This window comes from Falco naumanni, chromosome 1 (genome assembly GCF_017639655.2).
Source record: "Falco naumanni isolate bFalNau1 chromosome 1, bFalNau1.pat, whole genome shotgun sequence".
In the NCBI taxonomy this organism is placed as follows: domain Eukaryota; kingdom Metazoa; phylum Chordata; class Aves; order Falconiformes; family Falconidae; genus Falco; species Falco naumanni.
In genome coordinates, this window is record NC_054054.1 from 7685544 (window position 1) to 7705914 (window position 20371).

Here is a 20371-nt window from a genome sequence, read left to right on the forward strand (position 1 = left end):
GAAAGAACCCAAGAAGTAGGTATCAGACACAAAGAATCACCACTCGCAGCTCACTGCTCCATAGTGCACTCCGTGATAAACCTACTTACTACGGTCGTGCACCGTGTGCTGAAGCTATGCCACTATCACAGCACATTACTTAATTTAGCACTACAGCCCCAAAAACGTACCTTCAAGAAGACTGGGAACTGAGGGTTTAGAGCTTCGACTTGCACCTCTTCCTTCAGCGAATTGAACACCTGAGAGGGCAATACATGACAAAACCCAGTCGACAGCTGTTTGAGCCAGCACTAGGCACGTTCCCCCATGGGGACCCTACAGGAGAAAGCTGGGCACCCAGACCCTCGCACCTACACCCGTTGCTGTTTCTAGCCTGTGCATCCCGACGACCACCCTGCAACTTCATTACTAGACACTGTATTAGAGGAAGCAAGACGGAAAAAACTGCACTTCGTGCTCGGTATGGAAGGCAGTAAGCCAAAGGGAGGCCCTCGAACTTTGTGCGAGCTCACCCCAGAACTTAGTTCGGCTAGTAATATAATAGCCCAGAAACAGCTAAACCTTTCTATTGAGTGCGAGGGAGAAACCCACGTGAGGGAAGAACAGTTCCTTTGACTAAAAGAGCTCACACCGCCCCCAGGAGCTAACCCTGCCAGCTCGGCTCGGCCGGTCTTCCAAGCCTGAGGACTTTCATCGGGACGCTCCTGGTGAACACGGCCAGGCTAAGCCGCAGGCAGCGCGGAGACTCTCCCTCCACCGAGGAGGGATACCTGGGACCACACAGGCCCCTCAGAGCCGGTTATTTTCCAGCTACCGGGCCGAGCTGACGCACCCGGCCGACGAGACACCCCCGCCGGCCGCCCAACCGCGCCTGCGCCGTAACGGCCGCGGGGGAGAGGGCGCCGCCATGCCGCGCGTGCGCCGCGCCTCCCCGCGCCTCCGCCAGAGCCCCGGGCGCCCCTGCGTGACGTGATTGCGTCAGACGCAGCCTCGACCTGGGGCGGGGCGGGGCCGGGGGGTAACGGCGCGATTTTTCAAAATGGAGGCGCTGGGGGAGGGGAGCGGCCGCCGGGCCCCGGAGCCAGCGGGCCTGGGCCGAGGCGGGCGGCGGAGGGCACCGTGATGGCGAGTCGCGGTCGAGGTCCTGAGGAGAACCTGTAGCGGGAACCGGGGAGAGCGACCGGCGCCATGGCGACCTGCATCGGCGAGAAAATAGAGGTGCGGAACCCAGCCCCCTCCCGCCACCTGCGGGCCTGGCCGGGGCCGCCCCGCCATTTGCCGGGGTTGTGGGGCCGGTGGCGGGGAGAGGCCAGGCGGGGGCCCGGTGCCGGCTCGGCTCTCTCTCGGGCGGCTTGTTTGTGGGAGGTGGCCGCCGGGGCGTCGAGCGGGGCTCCTCCCAGGCCCGCCCGCACCACCGCGCCCTCCTGCTGCGGGTGCGGCCCGGCGGGCTGAGGTGGGCTGGACCCCCAGGCGCCTCTGGGGTCGGGCCGTTGGGGGAGCGGCCGTAGGGCCTCAGCCCGCCGGTCCCGCCACCCGCCCCCGGGCTCGAGCCGTGAAGCCTCGTTTACCCACTCGCGGGGGGGCCCGGGCGGAGCGCCCCCGGGCGATGACACCCGGCGGGAGAGCGGCAGCCGCCCCGGTGGGCTGCCCAGGAGCCGGGCGGTGCCCAGGCCCTGTGTTTGCGGGGCGGGCCGGCGGTCGCTCCCCAGCCGCTGCCATAGCAGCGGGAGTGGGGGCGGATGTCTGTTGCCCCCCGGGAGCGGCGGGAGAGGCGGCGGGAAGGTGGCGGCGCCGATCCGCCGCGGGCAGCGCCGGTGCCAGTGCGAGGCGACCGCCGGGTGGGGAGGACGATGCCGCGGGGTGTGCGGTGCGGCCCGGAGGGCTCCGTCCAGGTACCCCCCGGGCACCCCGGCGGCGGCTGAGGGTTTGCCCTGGCATCAGGGGTGTGGGGCCCCATCTCGAGGGCGAGATCTCTACGTATCGGGAGAGGGGCATCAAAACCTGGGCTGGGGCTGAGGGCGATGACTTATTTGCTCGTGTTGCAGGATTTCAAGGTGGGCAACCTCCTGGGGAAGGGCTCCTTCGCAGGGGTCTACAGAGCAGTGTCCCTGAAAACCGGACTGGAAGTGGCTATCAAAATGGTAAGGCAGCCAGCCAAGGAAGTCTCTGGCTTCAGAGAGACTAAACATGGGCAAGTTGCAACAGGTTGGAGTTAGGCAATTGGACATTCATGCCTGGATTGCTTGTTTGTATCTAACGATACCTAGATTAGGATTCGATCCTGAAAGATGCAGTGCAACAAAGTAGACTATACAAATAATTAAGAGAAATGCTTACTTTACTGTTAAAAGCACCTAAGCTCAAATATTCAACACTGTGTGGACAGTCAGTCCTATAATTTTTAATTCAGGAATTTGTAATCACAAAAGCTTCACTTAGAATCCCTGTGGCTGGAGAGGTCCTGGAAGAAATGCCTTGAAAAATTTCCCTTACTGCCAGGACAAACTGTTTGCAAAGGAAATTCACACATCACAGGTGTTTTGCCAGATCTACTTGTAATCTGTAGTACTCTGATTTAGCTACATTTTTAATGTTAACTATATTTAGTATATCTGCTAAATTAGGTTTGTTTGCTTAAGTATTTCAGAAAAAAAATTAATTGGTGTTAGTATTGAAAACATTAATGCTTACCTTCTTTCAGACAGTTGTGTGTTCCTCCAGCTATCTATGGTACTTGTTCATTAAAAGCATAATTAGGTTAAACTGTGGACACTTGCTTAGAAGTTTTCAGGCCAACATGCATCAAATGTGTAAAATGTCAAGTTCACTTGAAACTAACATGTATGTAATTGATGTTGTGGTGCTTGAAATATATTCTTTCATCCATTTACAGATAGATAAAAAAGCCATGCACAAAGTTGGAATGGTACAGAGGGTTCAAAATGAGGTGAAAATACATTGTCAGCTAAAGCATCCATCTATACTTGAGGTAAGGATTTTTTTTTTGTAGAGAAGACTGTATATGTGACTTGCTGTATAGTCTATAAAATGTGTTTCAATTTTTTCATTGTTTTATATTCTAGCTTTATAACTATTTTGAAGATAGCAATTATGTATACCTGATACTTGAGATGTGTCACAATGGTGAAATGAGCAGATACATAAAGAACAGAAAGAAACCCTTTTCAGAAGAAGAAGGTGAGACTTTTTTTTTGTGTAATTCTCTTTGCATTACTGTAAAAATATTTATAACTGCCATCACTGAACCAGTTTCTATAGCTTAAAACCTTGTGCTGAGTGATAATCTAGAGAATGATTACTGTAACACATATATTCACTTGAATTCCTGTATACTTTTGCTTCTGTTTATGCCATTTTACAGTAGCGTGTGTTCTTGGGGTTTAAAAAAAAAAAAATCTGTTATCTTGGAAGGTAGAGGTGTGTAGAAGGTAGAGCTTACTTTTGTACATAGAATTATGTTGAAGGTCAAGATTGAAAAGTTCCACAGAAGGGAACTGGCAACTTCACATCCACACATCTGCTTTCTTTGTGTTGCATCTCTTCATCTCACTATTACTGTATTACGTGTCACAAGTTAAAAACCTTCCAGGTTATAGGTTGCCTTATGTGGTATCACTGGAAGTATTTACTGTGGTCTAAGCTCTGCATGGAAATGAAGGTAATGTTCTTAACTGTGTTGCTTAAGGGCTGAGTTAGTAAGGAAGTGTCCAATTTGACATTCCATCTAGAGTTTTTGAAGGACTGGCAATTGAAGAGAAATTCTACTATGGTTTTTACCTCCATTTCTTATGGAGAGTGCTGAAAATTTTGTCTGTCCCCGAGTTCATTGTCAGAGTAATGCTAAAACTTTTTAAATTGGCTATGTTACTCTTTTGAATACTGTTTTGAGCAAGAAGGCTTGGAAAAAAATTAATCTTATGAATTTACTAATACTCCATTTTCTTACAGCTCTTTTTGAGAGAGAGGGTTTCAGTTAGAACACAGACCACTGGAAGCCTAACCAGAACAGCACTACTTAGAAAAAAGACAGCAAAGAAGCTGCAGTATATAATGTTTGAGGGCACAGCCAGACAAGCTAGTCTGGTCTCACCTGATCTGGATTCAGTGGTTATTGCCTTTGCAATGTAGCACCTGATCATCTCTTACACAGTTCTTCCAGTTTACCTGCTTCTCTTATCAGTTTCTAATATAGTTCTGTTAAGCAATTACAGATAGGGATTTTTCACAACCTGGATCACAGGACTGGATTAAAGGGGTACTGCTCTACCGGCATCATCTCTTTAATTTGTGTCTCTTCCAGCAGAAAGAGTTCGCTTGATGGTATCTTAGTTCTAAAAGCTGGTAAACCACTGACCTGGATGAAGAAGTCTTCTCCTCCAAGCAGTGGTTTCTGCTAACATTTATTACCTGCTTTGCCCTCACTTTGCTAAGAGAAGGAAGGCTGTAAATTATTTGCTCTAGAAAGAATGATTCTTAAGATTGCTGTAATTGCGATATTGTAATAAATGATGCTGTTTCAGCCTGGATGAGGTTTTGTTATTCCTGCTGTAAGCTAAAATTCTTAAATATTCCCTGAATTTCTAATGTAATAGAACAGAAAGTCTATTCCAATATTGTGAATGTAGGTGTTTTTGAAAAATTGGAATAATACTAGCCTTGCCAGTTTGATAATTATAAAAAAAATATAAAATACAGGAGACATTTCACTACATGCAGATTATAATCCAAAGCTGCCTCATTTTGTATATTTGCTGTTTCTGAAAGTGAGAGGCGACTTTTTTAATGAGGAACCTGATTTTAAAAGTATAGGCCAATTGAAAGTAATTCCAGTTCTGTTCACATTATTGTGTCAGCAAAAAACCAATCTGGTTACTGCATTACAGAACACCTTTTTTTTTTTTTTTAAGGAACTCTGTACATAATTGTGCCATGTTGTTTAGAGGAAAAAGCAGAAAGTTAATTTCAATCTCATTACCAGGACACTTAAATAGTGACGATGTTACAAGGATATTAAAAAAAAAAAAAAGACCGATAGCAGACTGCATGAAGTTGTTCTTTTCACAGCTATGATTTCAATTATACAACTAAACCATCTGGTTTTGTGTTTTGACAGCCCGACACTTCTTGCATCAAATTATCACAGGTATGCTGTATCTTCATTCTCATGGAATACTGCACCGGGACCTCACCCTTTCTAACATCTTACTCACCAATAATATGAATGTCAAGATTGCTGATTTTGGACTAGCAACTCAGCTGAAAATGCCTCATGAAAAGCATTATACCATGTGTGGAACTCCAAATTACATTTCTCCTGAGATAGCCACAAGGAGTCCACATGGACTGGAATCTGATGTGTGGTCTTTGGGCTGTATGTTTTACACTCTGCTTATTGGAAAGCCACCTTTTGACACCGACACGGTCAAGAATACGCTGAATAAAGTAGTATTAGCAGATTATGAAATGCCAGCGTTTTTATCAAGAGAGGCACAGGACCTTATACATAGGTTACTTCGCAAAAATCCAGCAGATCGTTTGAGTCTTTCCTCTGTGTTGGATCATCCCTTTATGTCCAGGTGTAGCTCTGCACGGAGTAAAGATTCGGGAACTTCTGAAGATTCCATGGACAGTGGAAATGCGACTATCTCTACAACCTTCACAGGTTCTTCCAGCATCAGTACCAGTGGTTGCTTGAAGGAAAAGAAGAAGCTGTTAGTTGGACAGCCGCTCCCAAACAAAATTACTTTTTTTCCTAAAACCAGGAATTCCAGTAATAGTTCGTCAGTAGATGGAAGTGGCTCTTTCCAGCAATGGGGAATTCAGGGAAAAGAAGTGGGCATAACTGGCAGAGGAAGAACAATGCAACTTGCTGAAGAGAGACCGCATTCACGCTACCTCCGAAGAGCCCACTCTTCAGATAGGTCTGGCACATCCTGTAGTCAGACTCAAGGCGTATCAAATATTGAGAGATGTCACTCTGTGGAACTGCTTTCTAAGCCTAAAGTAGGAACAAGAGAAAATACAGAGTGCTTTTCACCTGCGAACAGCTATACTGATATAGGAGAAATATTTAAGGAGAAGACTTCTAGTAGTTCTGGTTCTTTTGAAGGGCAAATATCTCCACCTGTAAAAGATCAACCACAGTAAGAAACAGTTTTTCCTAAGATGAAATTTAGAGCTGCCTTATATGTTAAATGTGTGATTTTTTTCCTGTAACTAAGCTGTAGTAAGTGTCCAAAGTCTACACTTGTAGCTTGAATAGCAAGTAGGAGAGGTCAATAGTTAATGCTGTTGCTATGTAGAGGTCTACCTCCCCGTTGTTCCTATCTCAGTCTCCATCTATTATTGTAGCTTTTATTTATCCTGGTAATAATCTTATTATTGGCTTACTGCCATATGCAGCAAGTAGAGTGTTTCTTTCCCCACACTAATTGTAGTAGAGAGCCTTACTAATTCTTTGTAGAAGAGATGTAGACTAGGCCAGAAGGCATTCAGAGTGTGATTACCAATGCTTTAACTTGCTGCTCTGTTCTGGTTGTGTGGGTTTTTTTCTGGCTTTTTTTGCTGTTCTTTTCTGTTATGCTTAGACAAGATAAAGGAAGAAAAAAATACAAAATTAGGTGATGGATTATAAAATTGGCGTACCAGAAAGGAAAATAATTCTCAAAGATAACTATCTGTGACTTAGTTCTGTCCTTAGTTGTAGTTTCTAGGTTAATATCCTGGCTTCTTTGTATACATTGATGGACTTCCCCAGCTGATAGAAACCAACTCGGGGATCAAATCTACAACTGATGCCAGAGTGTTGTTGGAGACCTCATCCTTACCTTCTGAGCTACACTACTACACAAATAGAGTCCTCCTTTGTGATAACTTCAGTCTATGCTCAGAAGTTTGCTTTGTTTTTTCCCTCAGCAGGGTATCAAGTAACACTTTCCTGTTTTAACAGAAGGGCTATTGCATATCTTAGTTGTTGCATTTCTCTCCACATTAAGTGGCAACTTTGGTGGTTTAATATGTTTTTCTTTTTGCAAATCAGTTACATAAAAATGCAAATAAGCATTTTGCCCAGTAGAAAAAGTAAATGGAGTGTTTGACATAAGCCTCTGTTCAGCAAGTTCAGTGGGCATGTGCATTCTTTCTAGTTTGAGAAATATTTGATGAATCCAAAAAGAAATTCTTACGTGCAAATGTTAACATAATGCTTGCTTGTTTTCCCCATGACATAAAGACATACTGAATGTAGAAGTGACAGAATACTAATATGAGTGTGCAGATTAACTGAATGGTTACTACTGGTTTTTACATGGTTGATTATAGGAGAGTCTCTTACATCTACAGTTAGCCTGCACAGCAATCATAAATGCAAGGTTCCAAGACTTACATTAGATACTTCTATTTTGGGTTGAGTTTTTTTTTATGACGACTTGAGTCCTTGCCAATGCCAAAGTGGTGATCATCACAAAATGAAAGTACAGACAGATACCGGCTATAGAAACAGACAACCACACAGGAGCTTAGTGTGACTTTGCAACAGATACAGTAACTGTTTCTGTGTGTATTTTTCAGTGTCTGGATTATGAGTTCACCTGTGACTACATATGTCTAAAAAGCTGGTAAAAAATCTTGATAATATTTGGGATTTACTATAGTTTATGTAAACTCAAGTTATTTTAGGTGATGTGTATTAGGTGACATGTAGGTGATTGCCTACGTATTTCAGCTCATATGTGTGATGCTGAATGAGAGCCACTGGGGTCGTGTGCATCATCCCTGTGTCGTCTTCAAGGTTGTTTCCTACTTATACTGTGAACTAAGAACTAGATATGTGAACATCCAGAGCTGGCGCATTATCAATAGCTCTTTTGTTCATATATCTCAGTTCCAAGACTCTACTAGTGAGTGCTAACAGGCTTAAATCTGTGCTGAAACTGTTCATTCCATTTGGAAACAGTATTTTATTTTTTTATGCTTTACCTAATGAACATTCCCCATGAAAAAAGAAGCACGTTTTAAGCTGTCTAGGGCTGTGAAATGCCACCTGTGTTTCTTCAATATTCTAAAAGTGTTGTGGTTTCTGTAGCTGTAACATAATTTTTGCTGTGCAAATGTCTTTGATGTAATCTTGATTACATATGTAACTTCTTTTTTCAGCTCGAATTATCTCTGCACAATGAAGCCCCAGGTTGGTTTGTTAGAGCAGAAGTCCCAGGCTGAAACAATGCAGCAGTGGCTTGGAAGCATGCAAACAAATGGTGTGTTATCAATCGGTTGTTTATTTTTGTACTCAAGCCGGAGTAGTGACGTAACAGTTTCTGTGGGTTTTTCTATATTTCATTACTTTAAACTTATAGCAGAAGTGTCTGTATGGCCAAGTAACTGATACCAGCATATAAGGCTGGCATCTGACATAACAGTGACTGGATGTTAACAGAGGCTACTTTCCATTTCTGAACGAAAAGCATGGGAGACCCTAAATTGACTTGTTTGACACAGATTGATTTCCAGCATCGCTGATCTGTAGACTCATTCTTAAGCAAGGAATTGCCCACTGGAAACGTTGTTTTGTCTTCTCTTTTGGTCTAAGCTGTAATGCTTCAGTTTCATGAGGTAGGAATTAATTTCAGAAGGTTCTGTAGTTAGTGTTCCTCTTAAGCTGTTGGCTTGGTATAATGAATTGTATCTAACTGCCTTTGTAAGAGTTGAAGAAATTGTACATTGAATTTGAATACTTAACTTCCTGAAATGAGGTTGTTCTCTTTTAGTATTTTAGCAATTTAAAAAAAAAAGGAAAACCATTCTAGAACCTGCCGTAATTATTCAGTTGTGACTTGAAATGTCTAACTATAAACATGGGACAAAAGATAGGCAGGTGAATCAAAAGCTCTGTTAATTTAGTTGTGTAAATACTCCTTAAGAGAAAATGGGACCTTAGTGAATGAGAAAGATAATGAGGCTGCAGACGGAGGGGTGGAGGAAAGGACAAAAGACACAGGAGGGAAGGAGGTGTTCTTTGTCGTGCATCATGTTACATCGTTTACAAATAATGTAATTTAATCATAAATCAAAATCACAAATCCATTCTGGCCTTCTTTTGTTTTGATATTATTGGACTCCTTCCCTTCCTGTCTACAGGGAATTGAACTTGCATGACATATGGTCTGAATAATCCTGTTTTAATTTTTAGTCCCTTTTCAACTGTCCTGCAATATGGCAGGAGGAGTGCAGTACTTAGGTAGGTGGGATGAAAGTTGATCAAGGGCTTAAATATCAAAACTAGGGAAGCAGTTATAAGAAGTTTAAATACAAAAATAGTTTTTTGTCTTTTAACAAGTGATTGGAAATAAAACAAGAGGTTTAGAGGATTCATTTAACATCTTGAGTACCAAAACTTCTGGTTGATGCTGAAACACTAGTTAAATAAGCTGAAACTTAAATGAAACTTGGTACTAGCAGTTATCTGAATGGCAGGTAAACTGTGTTTTGGTGGAGTAAACTAATTCTTGTTTAAGTATCTATTTGAAATAGTAGTTTGTTTATAAATGGTTTTGCAGAATGATTTGCTGTATGTTAAGACTGAAGGCCATCATAACTGAAATTTCGTAACTTTCTTTTAAGCAGCATTGGAATTTTGTTAACACTGGTATTGATTGGTGCTAAAGTCATAGCCTAATGATTTGGACTGAGGATTAAAGAAATCCCATTCTCCACTTAAGCCTTCTAAGATGATATTTTGGAAAGCTTATAAAAACATAATAGCATTTTTTTTTCTTCTGACTGTGACTTCAAATCTATAACGTACCTTTATGATTCTTTCAGTTCCGCTGAGACCACCTGCAGACCTAACTGGCAACAGTAATGCACATGGAGGTTTTCGTTATCATCTGGATATGCAGCAAGATGCATCAAGAAATACATGGAACACCTTAAAAGATATAAGGAATCACGATGCATCTGTTGACTATCCACATTCTTTACACCAGAGAAACCCTAAGAAATACATCCCTGGCGTTCTCTGCAAACCTGACAAAATTCAACCGTCTTCTGCATGTGGCCTTTGGTCAACTTCAGAACAAAACCAAACGTGGGGCAAAGAACCACCAGCACATCAGAAACCTACACTGCGAAGTATAGTATCGCCTCTCAATGCTCACAGGCTAAAACCAATCAGGCAAAAAACGAAAAATGCAGTGGTATGTATCAGTTCCTAAAATGGAAGCAACGTAAGAGATAGTCACACTGTATTTCATACTTAAAAATCACTTGGTAAACTAGAAGCATTTGTTTTTAGAAAACAATCTATAATGACCTAATTTAAAGTTACATTGGTAAGATGCATCTTAATTTTTGTGTATGGAGCTCTCGTGGTCACTACCTGCAGTGACGTGGCATTGCTTTTAGCTTACAAGCAAAGAAGCTGTAGGTAGACATAGCAAATATTAAGTGCATATATACTACTTACTGTTCTGAAACTTAGTCCTGCTTAGCTGTACAGTTGCACTTAAGATTAACTATGTCAAATACATAAAACACTTCTACAGATCAGATAAATAGCTGAATTAGAAATGAAGAGTCTTGCTCTCAAGTACAAACTTGAAACTTTTTCCTATAGCACTGCTTTTTCCCTGTCTTGTGGGTGAGGAAGCAAAACAAATTCTATTAATCCTTACTGATCATCACTTTACGTTTTTCTGGTTGGCTTGTTCCTGGTATCGCCTGTTGTTCCATTTCTTATAATCTTGTTCATCCTGTCATGCTTCCCCCCACCCCCAATTTCTTTTTTTGAAAAAGAACATAATAGAGCTGACCTGTCTTTGATTAGTCACTTAAGAAGCCCCACCCTCACTGACCAGGCTTATAACCATCAGTCACGTTGCAGTGTTCTGCTTTAATAGCACTACTAAGACAAGTTACTGTAAGTAGCATAAGTTTGCAGTGCATTTGAGGAAAAATAAACCAATGGTTTTTTAAAGCATTTGTGGAAAGAAATGTTACCTTATCTTGCTAGAAACTAAAGTTTTTTAATTTCTGCATTTAAAATATTTTAGGTGAGCATTCTAGATACCGGGGAAGTGTGTATGGAGTTTCTAAAAGAACACCATCCACAAGAACTTGTGAAAGAAGTTCTCAGAATATCTTGTGATGGAAATGTGGTATGTTTTCAGTTTCTTCACTGTCGGGCTTAGAGTATTCTGTTCTTTCAGAATTTTTTTTTATTTTCATTTAAGTGTTTATTTGTTTGGAAATGCAATATTTACATATGCATAGCTATAAACTCCTTTTTTTTTTCCCTGTAGTACAGCCATACAAATATAGGTAGTCAGCAATTCTTTCAGAGCAAAATTAGGCTTAACTTTTGGAATAGGTGAAGTATTGTTGAAAAACTGGTGCTGTTAAATAATTACTTAGAGGAATAGAGCAATATGGTAAGTAATTAAACTGGTTATTTCCATACCTGTTGAAGTAGGGAGTGCTGTAGTAAGTTGCAACTATAAACACTTTTTGTTTTTTTCCCCTTTTTATAGATTGCAGTGTATCATCCAAATGAAGGAAGAGGTTTCCTTCTTGATGACAGACCTCCAGCTCCTCCTGAAGGCATCTGTATGTATAATTTTGACAACTTGCCAGGTAACTTGAAATTTATTTTAAAATTATGATGGTTAATGTGACTTTAAAAAAAAAAAAAAAAAAAGAGAATGTTGTTTGAGACTTTGGCTTTTAGCTGCTACTTTTCAGATTGTGAAGATAAAAATCCTTTCAGAATAAGATTCAAACTACAGTTTAACTGGGAACTGTATTTTTGAAACTTCGCAAGAAAGTGTAAACCTGCAGGTTTACATTCATTTTGCATGGAAGTTAGAAGGAGTCACTTACCCCTATATAATACACTCTATTATAGTGTACTAAAATTAAAGCTTTCATAATGTTCTCCTTGTTCATATTGGAAACTGTTTACGTATGAGTGGAAAAATACAATGGAGTCATTTTTAAACCAGCAACTTTACCTTGTGCTTCCTAACGCTCATAGCTTGGGGAGGAAGGGGAAAAACACATATTTGAAAGCATTGACAAAGTATTTAATGTAGTCAGCTGAAGAACAAGTATAAGCTAACTGTAAGCTCTTAAGAGACAAGCAGCCTTTTCTGCTAATTAGACATCAAAGTTAGGTTTTATGTAAAGCCAGGAAGCCGTCTGGACCACGATATCTAGTTGAACGGTATATGCAGCACTTCACTATGTTGTTTAGGTTTTGAACAATGTTAATTGAAGCTATTCAAGTGAAGCTATTGAAGATACACACTTTTCTAATAGTTGGTGAAAATAAGTCAGTTTCTTTGAATATACTTCTGTAAAGTACTGAAATGTTGCTCACTACTTTTTTTGTTAAACGCTGTGCACCAGCTCAGAGGGAAGTCACTTAAAATATGTATTTGATAGCTGAAAGTACTCAGATCAAAAGCTTTTAAATTTTCTTTTTTTAGAAAAGTACTGGAAAAAATACCAGTATGCAGCCAAGTTTGTGCAGTTGGTGAGAACAAAAACCCCCAAAGTTACGTTCTACACAAGATATGCCAAGTGCATGTTGATGGAAAACTCGCCCACTGCAGATGTTGAAGTCTGTTTTTATGACGGTATGTATTCGTTTTGGCAATTGTGCAAATAGTTACTGTGGTGTTAAAGGTGCACTAGAATATTGCCAAATGCTAAACTTCAGGTTGAAGACAATACTAGAACCTTTGGGTTTTTATTTGCCACTCTGTCTTTATTCTAGCACTTGCAGATCAGTTTGTTATTCATTAGTTGTTTACTGATATCTTCTTCAGGGAGTACATGTTACAAAAGTGTTATTTAAATTACGCCTTGTTTTTATTCATGAGCTCTTCTTTGAATCTACATTTGATAGTTAACTTAGGGAAAGGTGTGTCCATACTCCAAGCTTTCCATTGTTGACTGAGGTAATAATAGTACCATGAACATTGACTGGAGAAAGCAATTGGCTGCCTTTTCCAACTGTACCCGTCATAAACTAGACTGCACTGATGATGGTTTTTTCACTGTAGGCTACAATCAATTAGGATGACTTGCTATATGCGTAGACGTACCTCAACAGAATTTGTGACAAATAAAAAAAAAAAAGACTTAACAGCTTTGTTTCATTGTGGAAGCGCTATTGAAAGAATGGGCGTCTCTCTTACAATGACATTCAAACGCTGATAAAGCCTGCTTAACCAATTTTTGGCAATGCTGTTACAGACTTTAATATTGCCTCAGATTGTTTAGAAAGGTAGTTCTTAAAATATGTAATAAACACATTATTCATCCCACTTAAGTAGTAATCTTTGGCCACAGAGGGCATTACGTTAACATCATAGTTCCAGTTTAAGTGGCTCTTTATGTCTGCTAGACATAGAGCTCACACAGGAGTGGTTTTATTCTTGCAGTAATTAAGTCAGTGAGGTACACTTTAGAATGTAATGGCAGAAATCTGTATTTTATAGAAGCTGATATACGATTCACAGTAGAAGTTTTTATGGGTTTTTTTACAGGAGCAAAGATACACAAGACAGCTGGTATAACTCGTGTGATTGAAAAATCAGGGAAATCTTTCACTTTGAAAGGAGAAAGCGAAGCAGGTTTGAAGAAGGAAATACAAGCTTATATGGATCATGCAAATGAGGTACGCTGTTCTATGTAGACATTTTTCCAGTGCAAAGCAACTACCTGAAAATTCACTTTCTTTTTCACAAATGTGCTTCTGATGTTGTTTTTCATATTTTTTTTTCCCCCAAATTTACACTAATAAGGAGGGATGAAGAAGTGTGGGGTTTGTTGTTTTTGTTGGGTTTTTTATAAGAGTGAGTATCCCTGTTGCCTCTACATTAACAATGCCTTATGGGAAGAATGTTAGGAAATTCTTACTAGTGTGTACAGGGTTAAACAGAACAAATGAAACTGCTTTATACAAGTTTAAAAAACCTCAAAACAAACAACCTAAACACATACTTCTCCCCAAAAGAAAACAAAAAAAAAACCAACAGAAAAAACACACACACAAAGCTCCACTCCACCCTGCAACCCCCCTGAAAAAAAACACCCCAAAACAAGCACAAAAACCTGCCAAGTGTTTAACTGGCCTGCCTGCTGTGCTTTCTATCCCTTTAGGCAGGTCATCCAGTTAACAGTCATGAGTAATTTTTTTGTCTTATGAACTTAAGAAACAGTAAAAATACAGTGCAAATTTCCTATTCAGTCTTCTTTAAGTTCTTTTGTTTTCTGGAATAGAATTCAGGGGGCTTCTAGTCCTCTGTCTAGCTCTACTAAAAGGGAAGAAGTGATGATTAAGAGCATAATTCCAGATGTGCTGAAGTTACAGGGAGTAGTATAGTTACAGGCTGTAGTAAAGCTTTTTTAATTGCCTCCATAGTGCAGCTATTACTGATACTCAGTACCCCTGAAAAAAGCATTTCTTGTGTAGGCTCGCCTGCCGTGCTAAACGTGTAGGAAATGGTTATATTGTTTTCAATTAAAAACTTTTTAACAAGATCCTTCTAATTCTAGGGACATCGTATATGCCTTGCACTGGAATCTGCCATTTTGGAGGAAGAAAAAAAGAGTGAAAGTGTTCCATTTTTCCCAATAATTGTTGGAAGGTAGTATATTTAACTTGAAAATACTTATACATTTGAATACTCCCACTAAGCAGCTTTATGCAGCTAATGTTTGCAGAAGCCAGGGTTGCTTAACAGAGGCTTATAGTCATTAGCAAGATAAATATTAACTTGATAGCATATATGAACACCTTATTTTGGACCTGCGAAGCCCCCTTTGATCCTAGGACAACATACACTTGTGGATTTAGGATTAAACCAGGCTAACGGCACATGTAAAAACAGTTCTGCGGAAGACCGTTGCCATCAGGTGCTTTGTACAGTCCACGGGAAACTGAAGGAAAAGCTATTTTGTCCTCACTTGTTCCTTTATTCGTTTTTGAACAGACCTTTTCCCAATTTGTCTCGCTATTTTTCCAGAAAACCTGGCAATAGTGAATCGCCACAGGCTGTAGCACCTCCGCTGTTGGACAATACAAACTGTTTGAAAGAAGTTATGGCACTGGATAGAAATACAGCTGCCAGTTCTACTCCAGTTCAAACTCCAAACTGTACTCCTCCTGTAAGTACACAAGAACATACAGTGGAAACTACTCATCAGTAGGAATTCAAATATTTTTTTTGTATTTGAACTAATGGATGAACATTTGTAAGGATGTAGGCTCTTGTTAGCCGTTTGTGAGCATATTGATTAGAAATGTTAACTTTGAGTTTAACTGGCTGGGTATCTGGATTTAAGACTATCTGAGAAATCAAGATCCTCCAAAACTTTAGCACAAATGCCTCCTGGGAACATAGTTTGGGAATTGCTTACTCCTGTTGTACAGCACTGTCTTCAATTTGTTTTGGAGAGCTCTGAGGTGCCCTCAGGCCTGTGTATGGCATGGTCGTCACGAAGGATATTACACTTGAGGTCATTCTGAAATAATCAAGTGTTAGTGTGTATAAATATATTTACAATTACACTTTTTTTATATACGTATAGCCAAAAAGGTTTTGTGTGCGATTTCATCTAGCTTGTTTAAAAGCCCCTCAAAGCTTCAACTGCTGCATCACAGCCCTGATACAGGATCCCCAGCTGACTGAATTGTACTGGGGTCTCGGCACGCTGAGACTGTATTGTGAACTTCGTTGAACTTAAGTGGCTCTGCATCTCTGTCCTTCGGTTGTGCAGCACATGCCCTTAGCGCAGTTGTTGCTTGACTGAAATGAACCTGGCAACAAAAATTCTTTAGGGCTTCAGTATTAGTGTTGATCTTTACGCTGACTTAAGGATACCCACCACCGGAGCTCTAACTTGAGGGTTCAGCATTCAGACTCATTCTTGGTGTGCCATATAGCAAACGCTTGGGTCTTTTGTAAGACTTTCTCTGTTTGCATTCTCCTCTGAAGTACGTATTTCTAAGCAAAATAACACAATAGCTGGTTGCCTTTCGGTGTTAACCCTTGACTCTTATCAGTTTCTTTATACTTGAACTAGATGTGTATATCCTGAGGTACAAGACGTTTCTTTCAGGTTCCTGTAACTATCTGGATCCTAATCTCTTTCCTGACCAAGCTGTCCTATTTCAGAGGCATCTTCTGACTTGTACCTTTTCACTGAACCCTGAATCTTAAATCCTGCTAAGCCCGCCTCATTTGTCATCTCTCTGACTATGGGAGGAGGTATCTGAGTAGCAGAACTTTTACAGAAGCAGATGTGTTCCTCCTAGACAGTGGTAGTGGCCTTGTCCTGAAGACCTCCGATGTTTGAGCCTCTGTTGTTCTTCTGTTCATAACAGACTGTATGTGCTGTAGAATTCTTCTATTCATGTTTAATATTCTAGTTTCCAATTAAGAGTAACATCCATGTTTTTGTAAAATATTGGCCAAGTGGTCATTGGGATGAGGGCTATTTTGTAATCTAACATGTGCTGAACATTTTTGTTGAAGATGGACAGTATTTTCCGACAGTTAAATAAGGAAAAATGGGGCTTTATTAGAAAAACATCACTTAGGGAAAGCGATTCCTTTGAGTACAGGGCAGTGCAAGAAAAACAGTCATAATACTGAGGAAGTCATATGGAATCCTGTGGCGTTTTTAGAATGTAATGGTGTTAAATGAAGCATATAGACTAAATCTGTCTGTGTGTATGAGAAGATTAAAACAGGTGGTAATTAACCCCTACAGCTAGTACATAATCTGTTGGATGAATACTAAGGCTGCTAATACTGTGCATTTCTGGGTTTTAGGTGGTGTCGTATGAAAAGTCTGCGTTTATGACAAATGCTGCTGAAACGACGTGCTCCTCTGTTCATCAAACGGAATGCAGTCCAAATTCAGCCCAACTTCTAAAATCTGTCTTCGTGAAAAATGTTGGTTGGGCTTCTCAGGTGAGAAGTGAATTCTGATAAAGGAGGGGTGTCTGTTATTTTTTCCTATTAAACTTGAGATATGTATTTTTAAGTAATTTACTTTGAACTTGATCTGTGAGGAATACATTCAGCTATGCTCTGTTACAGTTTAAATCTGAAAATTGTTATGTGGAAAGATTCTTCCAAGTAAGTGTCCTAGATAAACAGGACAGTGCTTTAGTTATCACAATTTTCCTGGGATGGTTATTGCCTATTTTAGTGTCTTCAGTCATCTAAATCTGACTCTAGTAAAAAATCAAAGCTGTTACATCTGCATTAGTGGACAGAAATTTAAAGGTGTCATGACGAAGTGTTTTTACCAGATCTATACAAGAAGAATGAATCCGCCTGTCCAACAGGAAAAGCTGTTTCCATAGAAATTTTTCCTCTGCTTTTCTGTGGGACCAGCTTTAGATGTAAAAGTTGTTCTCTGCAATCCAGATAAAGTAGCTTCCTGTCCTAACAGAAGTTTGCTTTACATATATAAACCTTAAAATGTATATGGCTCTGAACTCTCACAGATGCATCTTCTGTTTTACGTTTGGTCCTTATTAAAATGCCTTTAGGCGTGGTTAAAGGCACTTCTTCGTTTAACTCTCATTGAAAAAGGATGACTGAAGCCGAGTATCTGAAACCTTTGGAAGTCTGACTCTTGAGACTGCGTAAGACTACTTACTCCAAAGTAGTACACACGCAATCTTTAAAAGACTGACCAAGATACCCAAGTCACTTCAGCAATTCTGAATAATTTTCAATTAGAAAAACTCTAGGTACACAATCTTGTATTTTATGTGTCAAACCGTAATGCAACTTCTTTTGTTAGCTGACCAGTGGAGCGGTGTGGGTTCAGTTTAACGACGGATCCCAACTGGTAGCCCAGGCAGGTGTTTCTTCTATCACTTACACATCTCCAGATGGCCAGACAACTAGGTGAGTCCATCACTGCTATAAAAACAGCCCAGTCTGCTGTTGGTACAAAGCTGTTAAACATAAACTTCATGGCTGCTACGCATTTTGTAAATGTTAAAGTTTAGCTTTTCCATTACTTGTTGGTTGATTAGCTTTATATAAGCTTGATAAATGAAGAGAAGGATCTACAGCTTTGACTGAACTCTGCATAACAAATCAATTTAAAAAAAAACAAACCAACAAAAAACCCCCCAAAAAACCCCAAACAAACTGGGAATGCATCTACTTGGTCTCTAGAGTATAGCCACTATTGCTGTATAGTATTTAAAAGAGGGAGGGGAAGAAAAATAAGGTTTTATTATTCCCCTCCCCCAAGACGCTGCTAGATTAGGGAGATAACATGCCACCACTGATGCATAGACCTGAAGTGCTCAGGTGAAGTTTTGCCCATCTTTTGGCTACTAGGCACTTCCCACACAAACGCAGCCATTCAGTACCGTGCTTCCTTTGTGCAATGTTCAAGACCATAACAGACAGTTGGTTCAGATGGTATTACAGCTTGATGCATGGTTTAGATATTTATCTGAAGTGCTTTTTTCAGTTAAATACATATATGGAACGGGAGCCTGGATTTAAGCCATCAAGCTCAATCAGTGTGTCTAGGTATACTTAAAATCTGCTTGCCTGTAAATAGGCAAACCACTCGGGTTTTGAAATAATTATACTGTCCTGAAATTTATTTCAAGCATCTAAATTTTTCTTGCTTATTTGTCTTTCTAGGTATGGAGAAAACGATAAGTTGCCAGAATACATCAAAGAGAAGCTGCACTGTCTGTCTTCTATTCTTGTGATGTTTACCAACCCAGCTGGTCCCTGCTAATTAAAGCAGTGCAGGTGTCAGGACACAAGAGCTTAATAAACCCACTTACTGACTTTCAAGTGATGTGACTGATCTTACTGAGCTTATGCAGAAATTCATTCAAAAGCTGGTAAAAAAAAAATAGGAAGGGGAAGGTTGCTCTGTTTCTGTGTAGCAAATTGCTTGTAAAGTATCATACAAAGCATTTTTTCCTCAAAATGATGGATAAACTTGCTCAAGTAAAACTTTGAGCAACTTAGTTCTAGATAGCATCAAGTACTTGGAAATATTCTGAATCTGTTGTATTTTTTTTACGCCCAGTGCTTATTTGGTGCCAACAATCAAGGAAAATGCATCTGTGCTCTTGATGTGTTTGTATTTGTAAATAACTTGTATTTTTGTCTTACAAGTAATATATGTAAATATGTATATGTTTTACAACTGTTTTTATTTTTTGTAGCATCAGCTTTTAACTTTCTTGCACAAGCATTTTATACGGAAAAAAAAAAATTAAATCCAGTGGCAATTGTCCAGACCTATTTGTTTGTTTCATGTTCAAGTGATGGTTGGGTGAGAGCCCTTTTCTCTGTAGTATTAACCACAATTTATAACAGGAACTGATCTGGTATCTTAGAGCATCAGAGGTTGGGAGTTCAGGGCTGCGTGAAACTTGGAGCAGTGGTATAAAGCTATTGCAGAAGTTACTTCTGGCCTGCAAGTGCACTGTAGTTTGCATGTTCAGATCTTACCTTTGGCCTACACATGAGTAAAACCAGGAGCACATAGATAGGAAAACAAACTGCACCTACTGTAGTAACTTAGGTTATTACTTTGTAGGAATTTTATTAACTTAAGATACTTTTACCTTGTCTTACACAATGAAGCACACTAACAAACTGGAGTAGCACTAATAGTACCTTTTTTTTTCTAAAGCATTTTTCTTAGTGTGGTAGCATTCCTGATGCTGCTTATAGTCATACTTAAATACTCCAACATATCTTCTCAGCAAAACCCTTTCTCCTGCTGTGTAAGGAAGAGTGAAATCTGAAAAGGTGGCAGCAGCAAGGAGGGTGGAGGTTCAGGGGAGCGGGCAGGGCCCTGCCTATGTGGTGTGGATGCAACAAACAGCTGTAAAACCCTCAGGAAAGAGACGTTCCAATACGGGAAGATGTTCACATCACATCTCCAGGCTCAGCTCAGAGCTGCAATAGCCTTAAAGTCAGTTCTCCTTATTCATCTAGTCTCTAATACAGACAATTTTGATTATTTTTTCATGTCTAAATCAAGGAGAGAGCTTGCAAATAAAGAATTTGTATAAAGAATGATAAACAAGTAGCACGTTTAAAAAAAAAAAAAACACGCACACAAAAAAAGGCTGAAGTGATTCTCCAAGAGGAATTTAACTGCTTTCAGTTGAGAAGTGCCCCTTCTCATGTTGGACCTTACTACTCAGATGGAGTCATTGCATGGTAAAGCGTCTTAACTATTACAAGTCTTTGATAAACCAAGTGGGATGTGTAGCTCTTACACAGACTCTTAAGTTTTTTTGAATCAACCTGTAGCTAGAAGTATGTGCACA

The 20371-nt window shown here is 40.3% G+C and overlaps 1 protein-coding gene and 1 long non-coding RNA gene across 8 annotated transcripts in view; one reads left to right on the plus strand and one right to left on the minus strand.

Moving 5' to 3' along the window:
- LOC121097012 overlaps positions 1 to 877 on the minus strand; it is a 30321-nt gene extending 29444 nt beyond the window's left edge. For 6 of the 7 annotated variants that reach the window (XR_005830822.1, XR_005830770.1, XR_005830758.1 and 3 more), the window contains exons 1-2: positions 649 to 877; positions 171 to 239 (exon numbers count right to left, since the gene is read on the minus strand). This is a non-coding gene — a long non-coding RNA (uncharacterized LOC121097012). Of the gene's footprint in view, positions 1 to 170; positions 240 to 591 lie in introns of all 7 variants that reach the window. The other variant, XR_005830870.1, reaches the window with a different exon arrangement.
- A 149-nt stretch (positions 878 to 1026) lies between these two features.
- PLK4 (polo like kinase 4) lies at positions 1027 to 18866 on the plus strand. Its single transcript, XM_040614021.1, has 16 exons — positions 1027 to 1218; positions 2046 to 2141; positions 2894 to 2989; positions 3084 to 3198; positions 5135 to 6164; positions 8176 to 8276; positions 9841 to 10214; positions 11070 to 11174; positions 11547 to 11649; positions 12504 to 12653; positions 13569 to 13699; positions 14581 to 14672; positions 15051 to 15192; positions 16863 to 17003; positions 17848 to 17954; positions 18714 to 18866. Exons 1-16 carry the CDS (start codon positions 1189 to 1191, stop codon positions 18811 to 18813), a joined length of 2913 nt encoding a protein of 970 aa, XP_040469955.1. The 5' UTR covers positions 1027 to 1188; the 3' UTR covers positions 18814 to 18866.
- The last annotated feature ends 1505 nt before the right edge of the window (positions 18867 to 20371 follow it).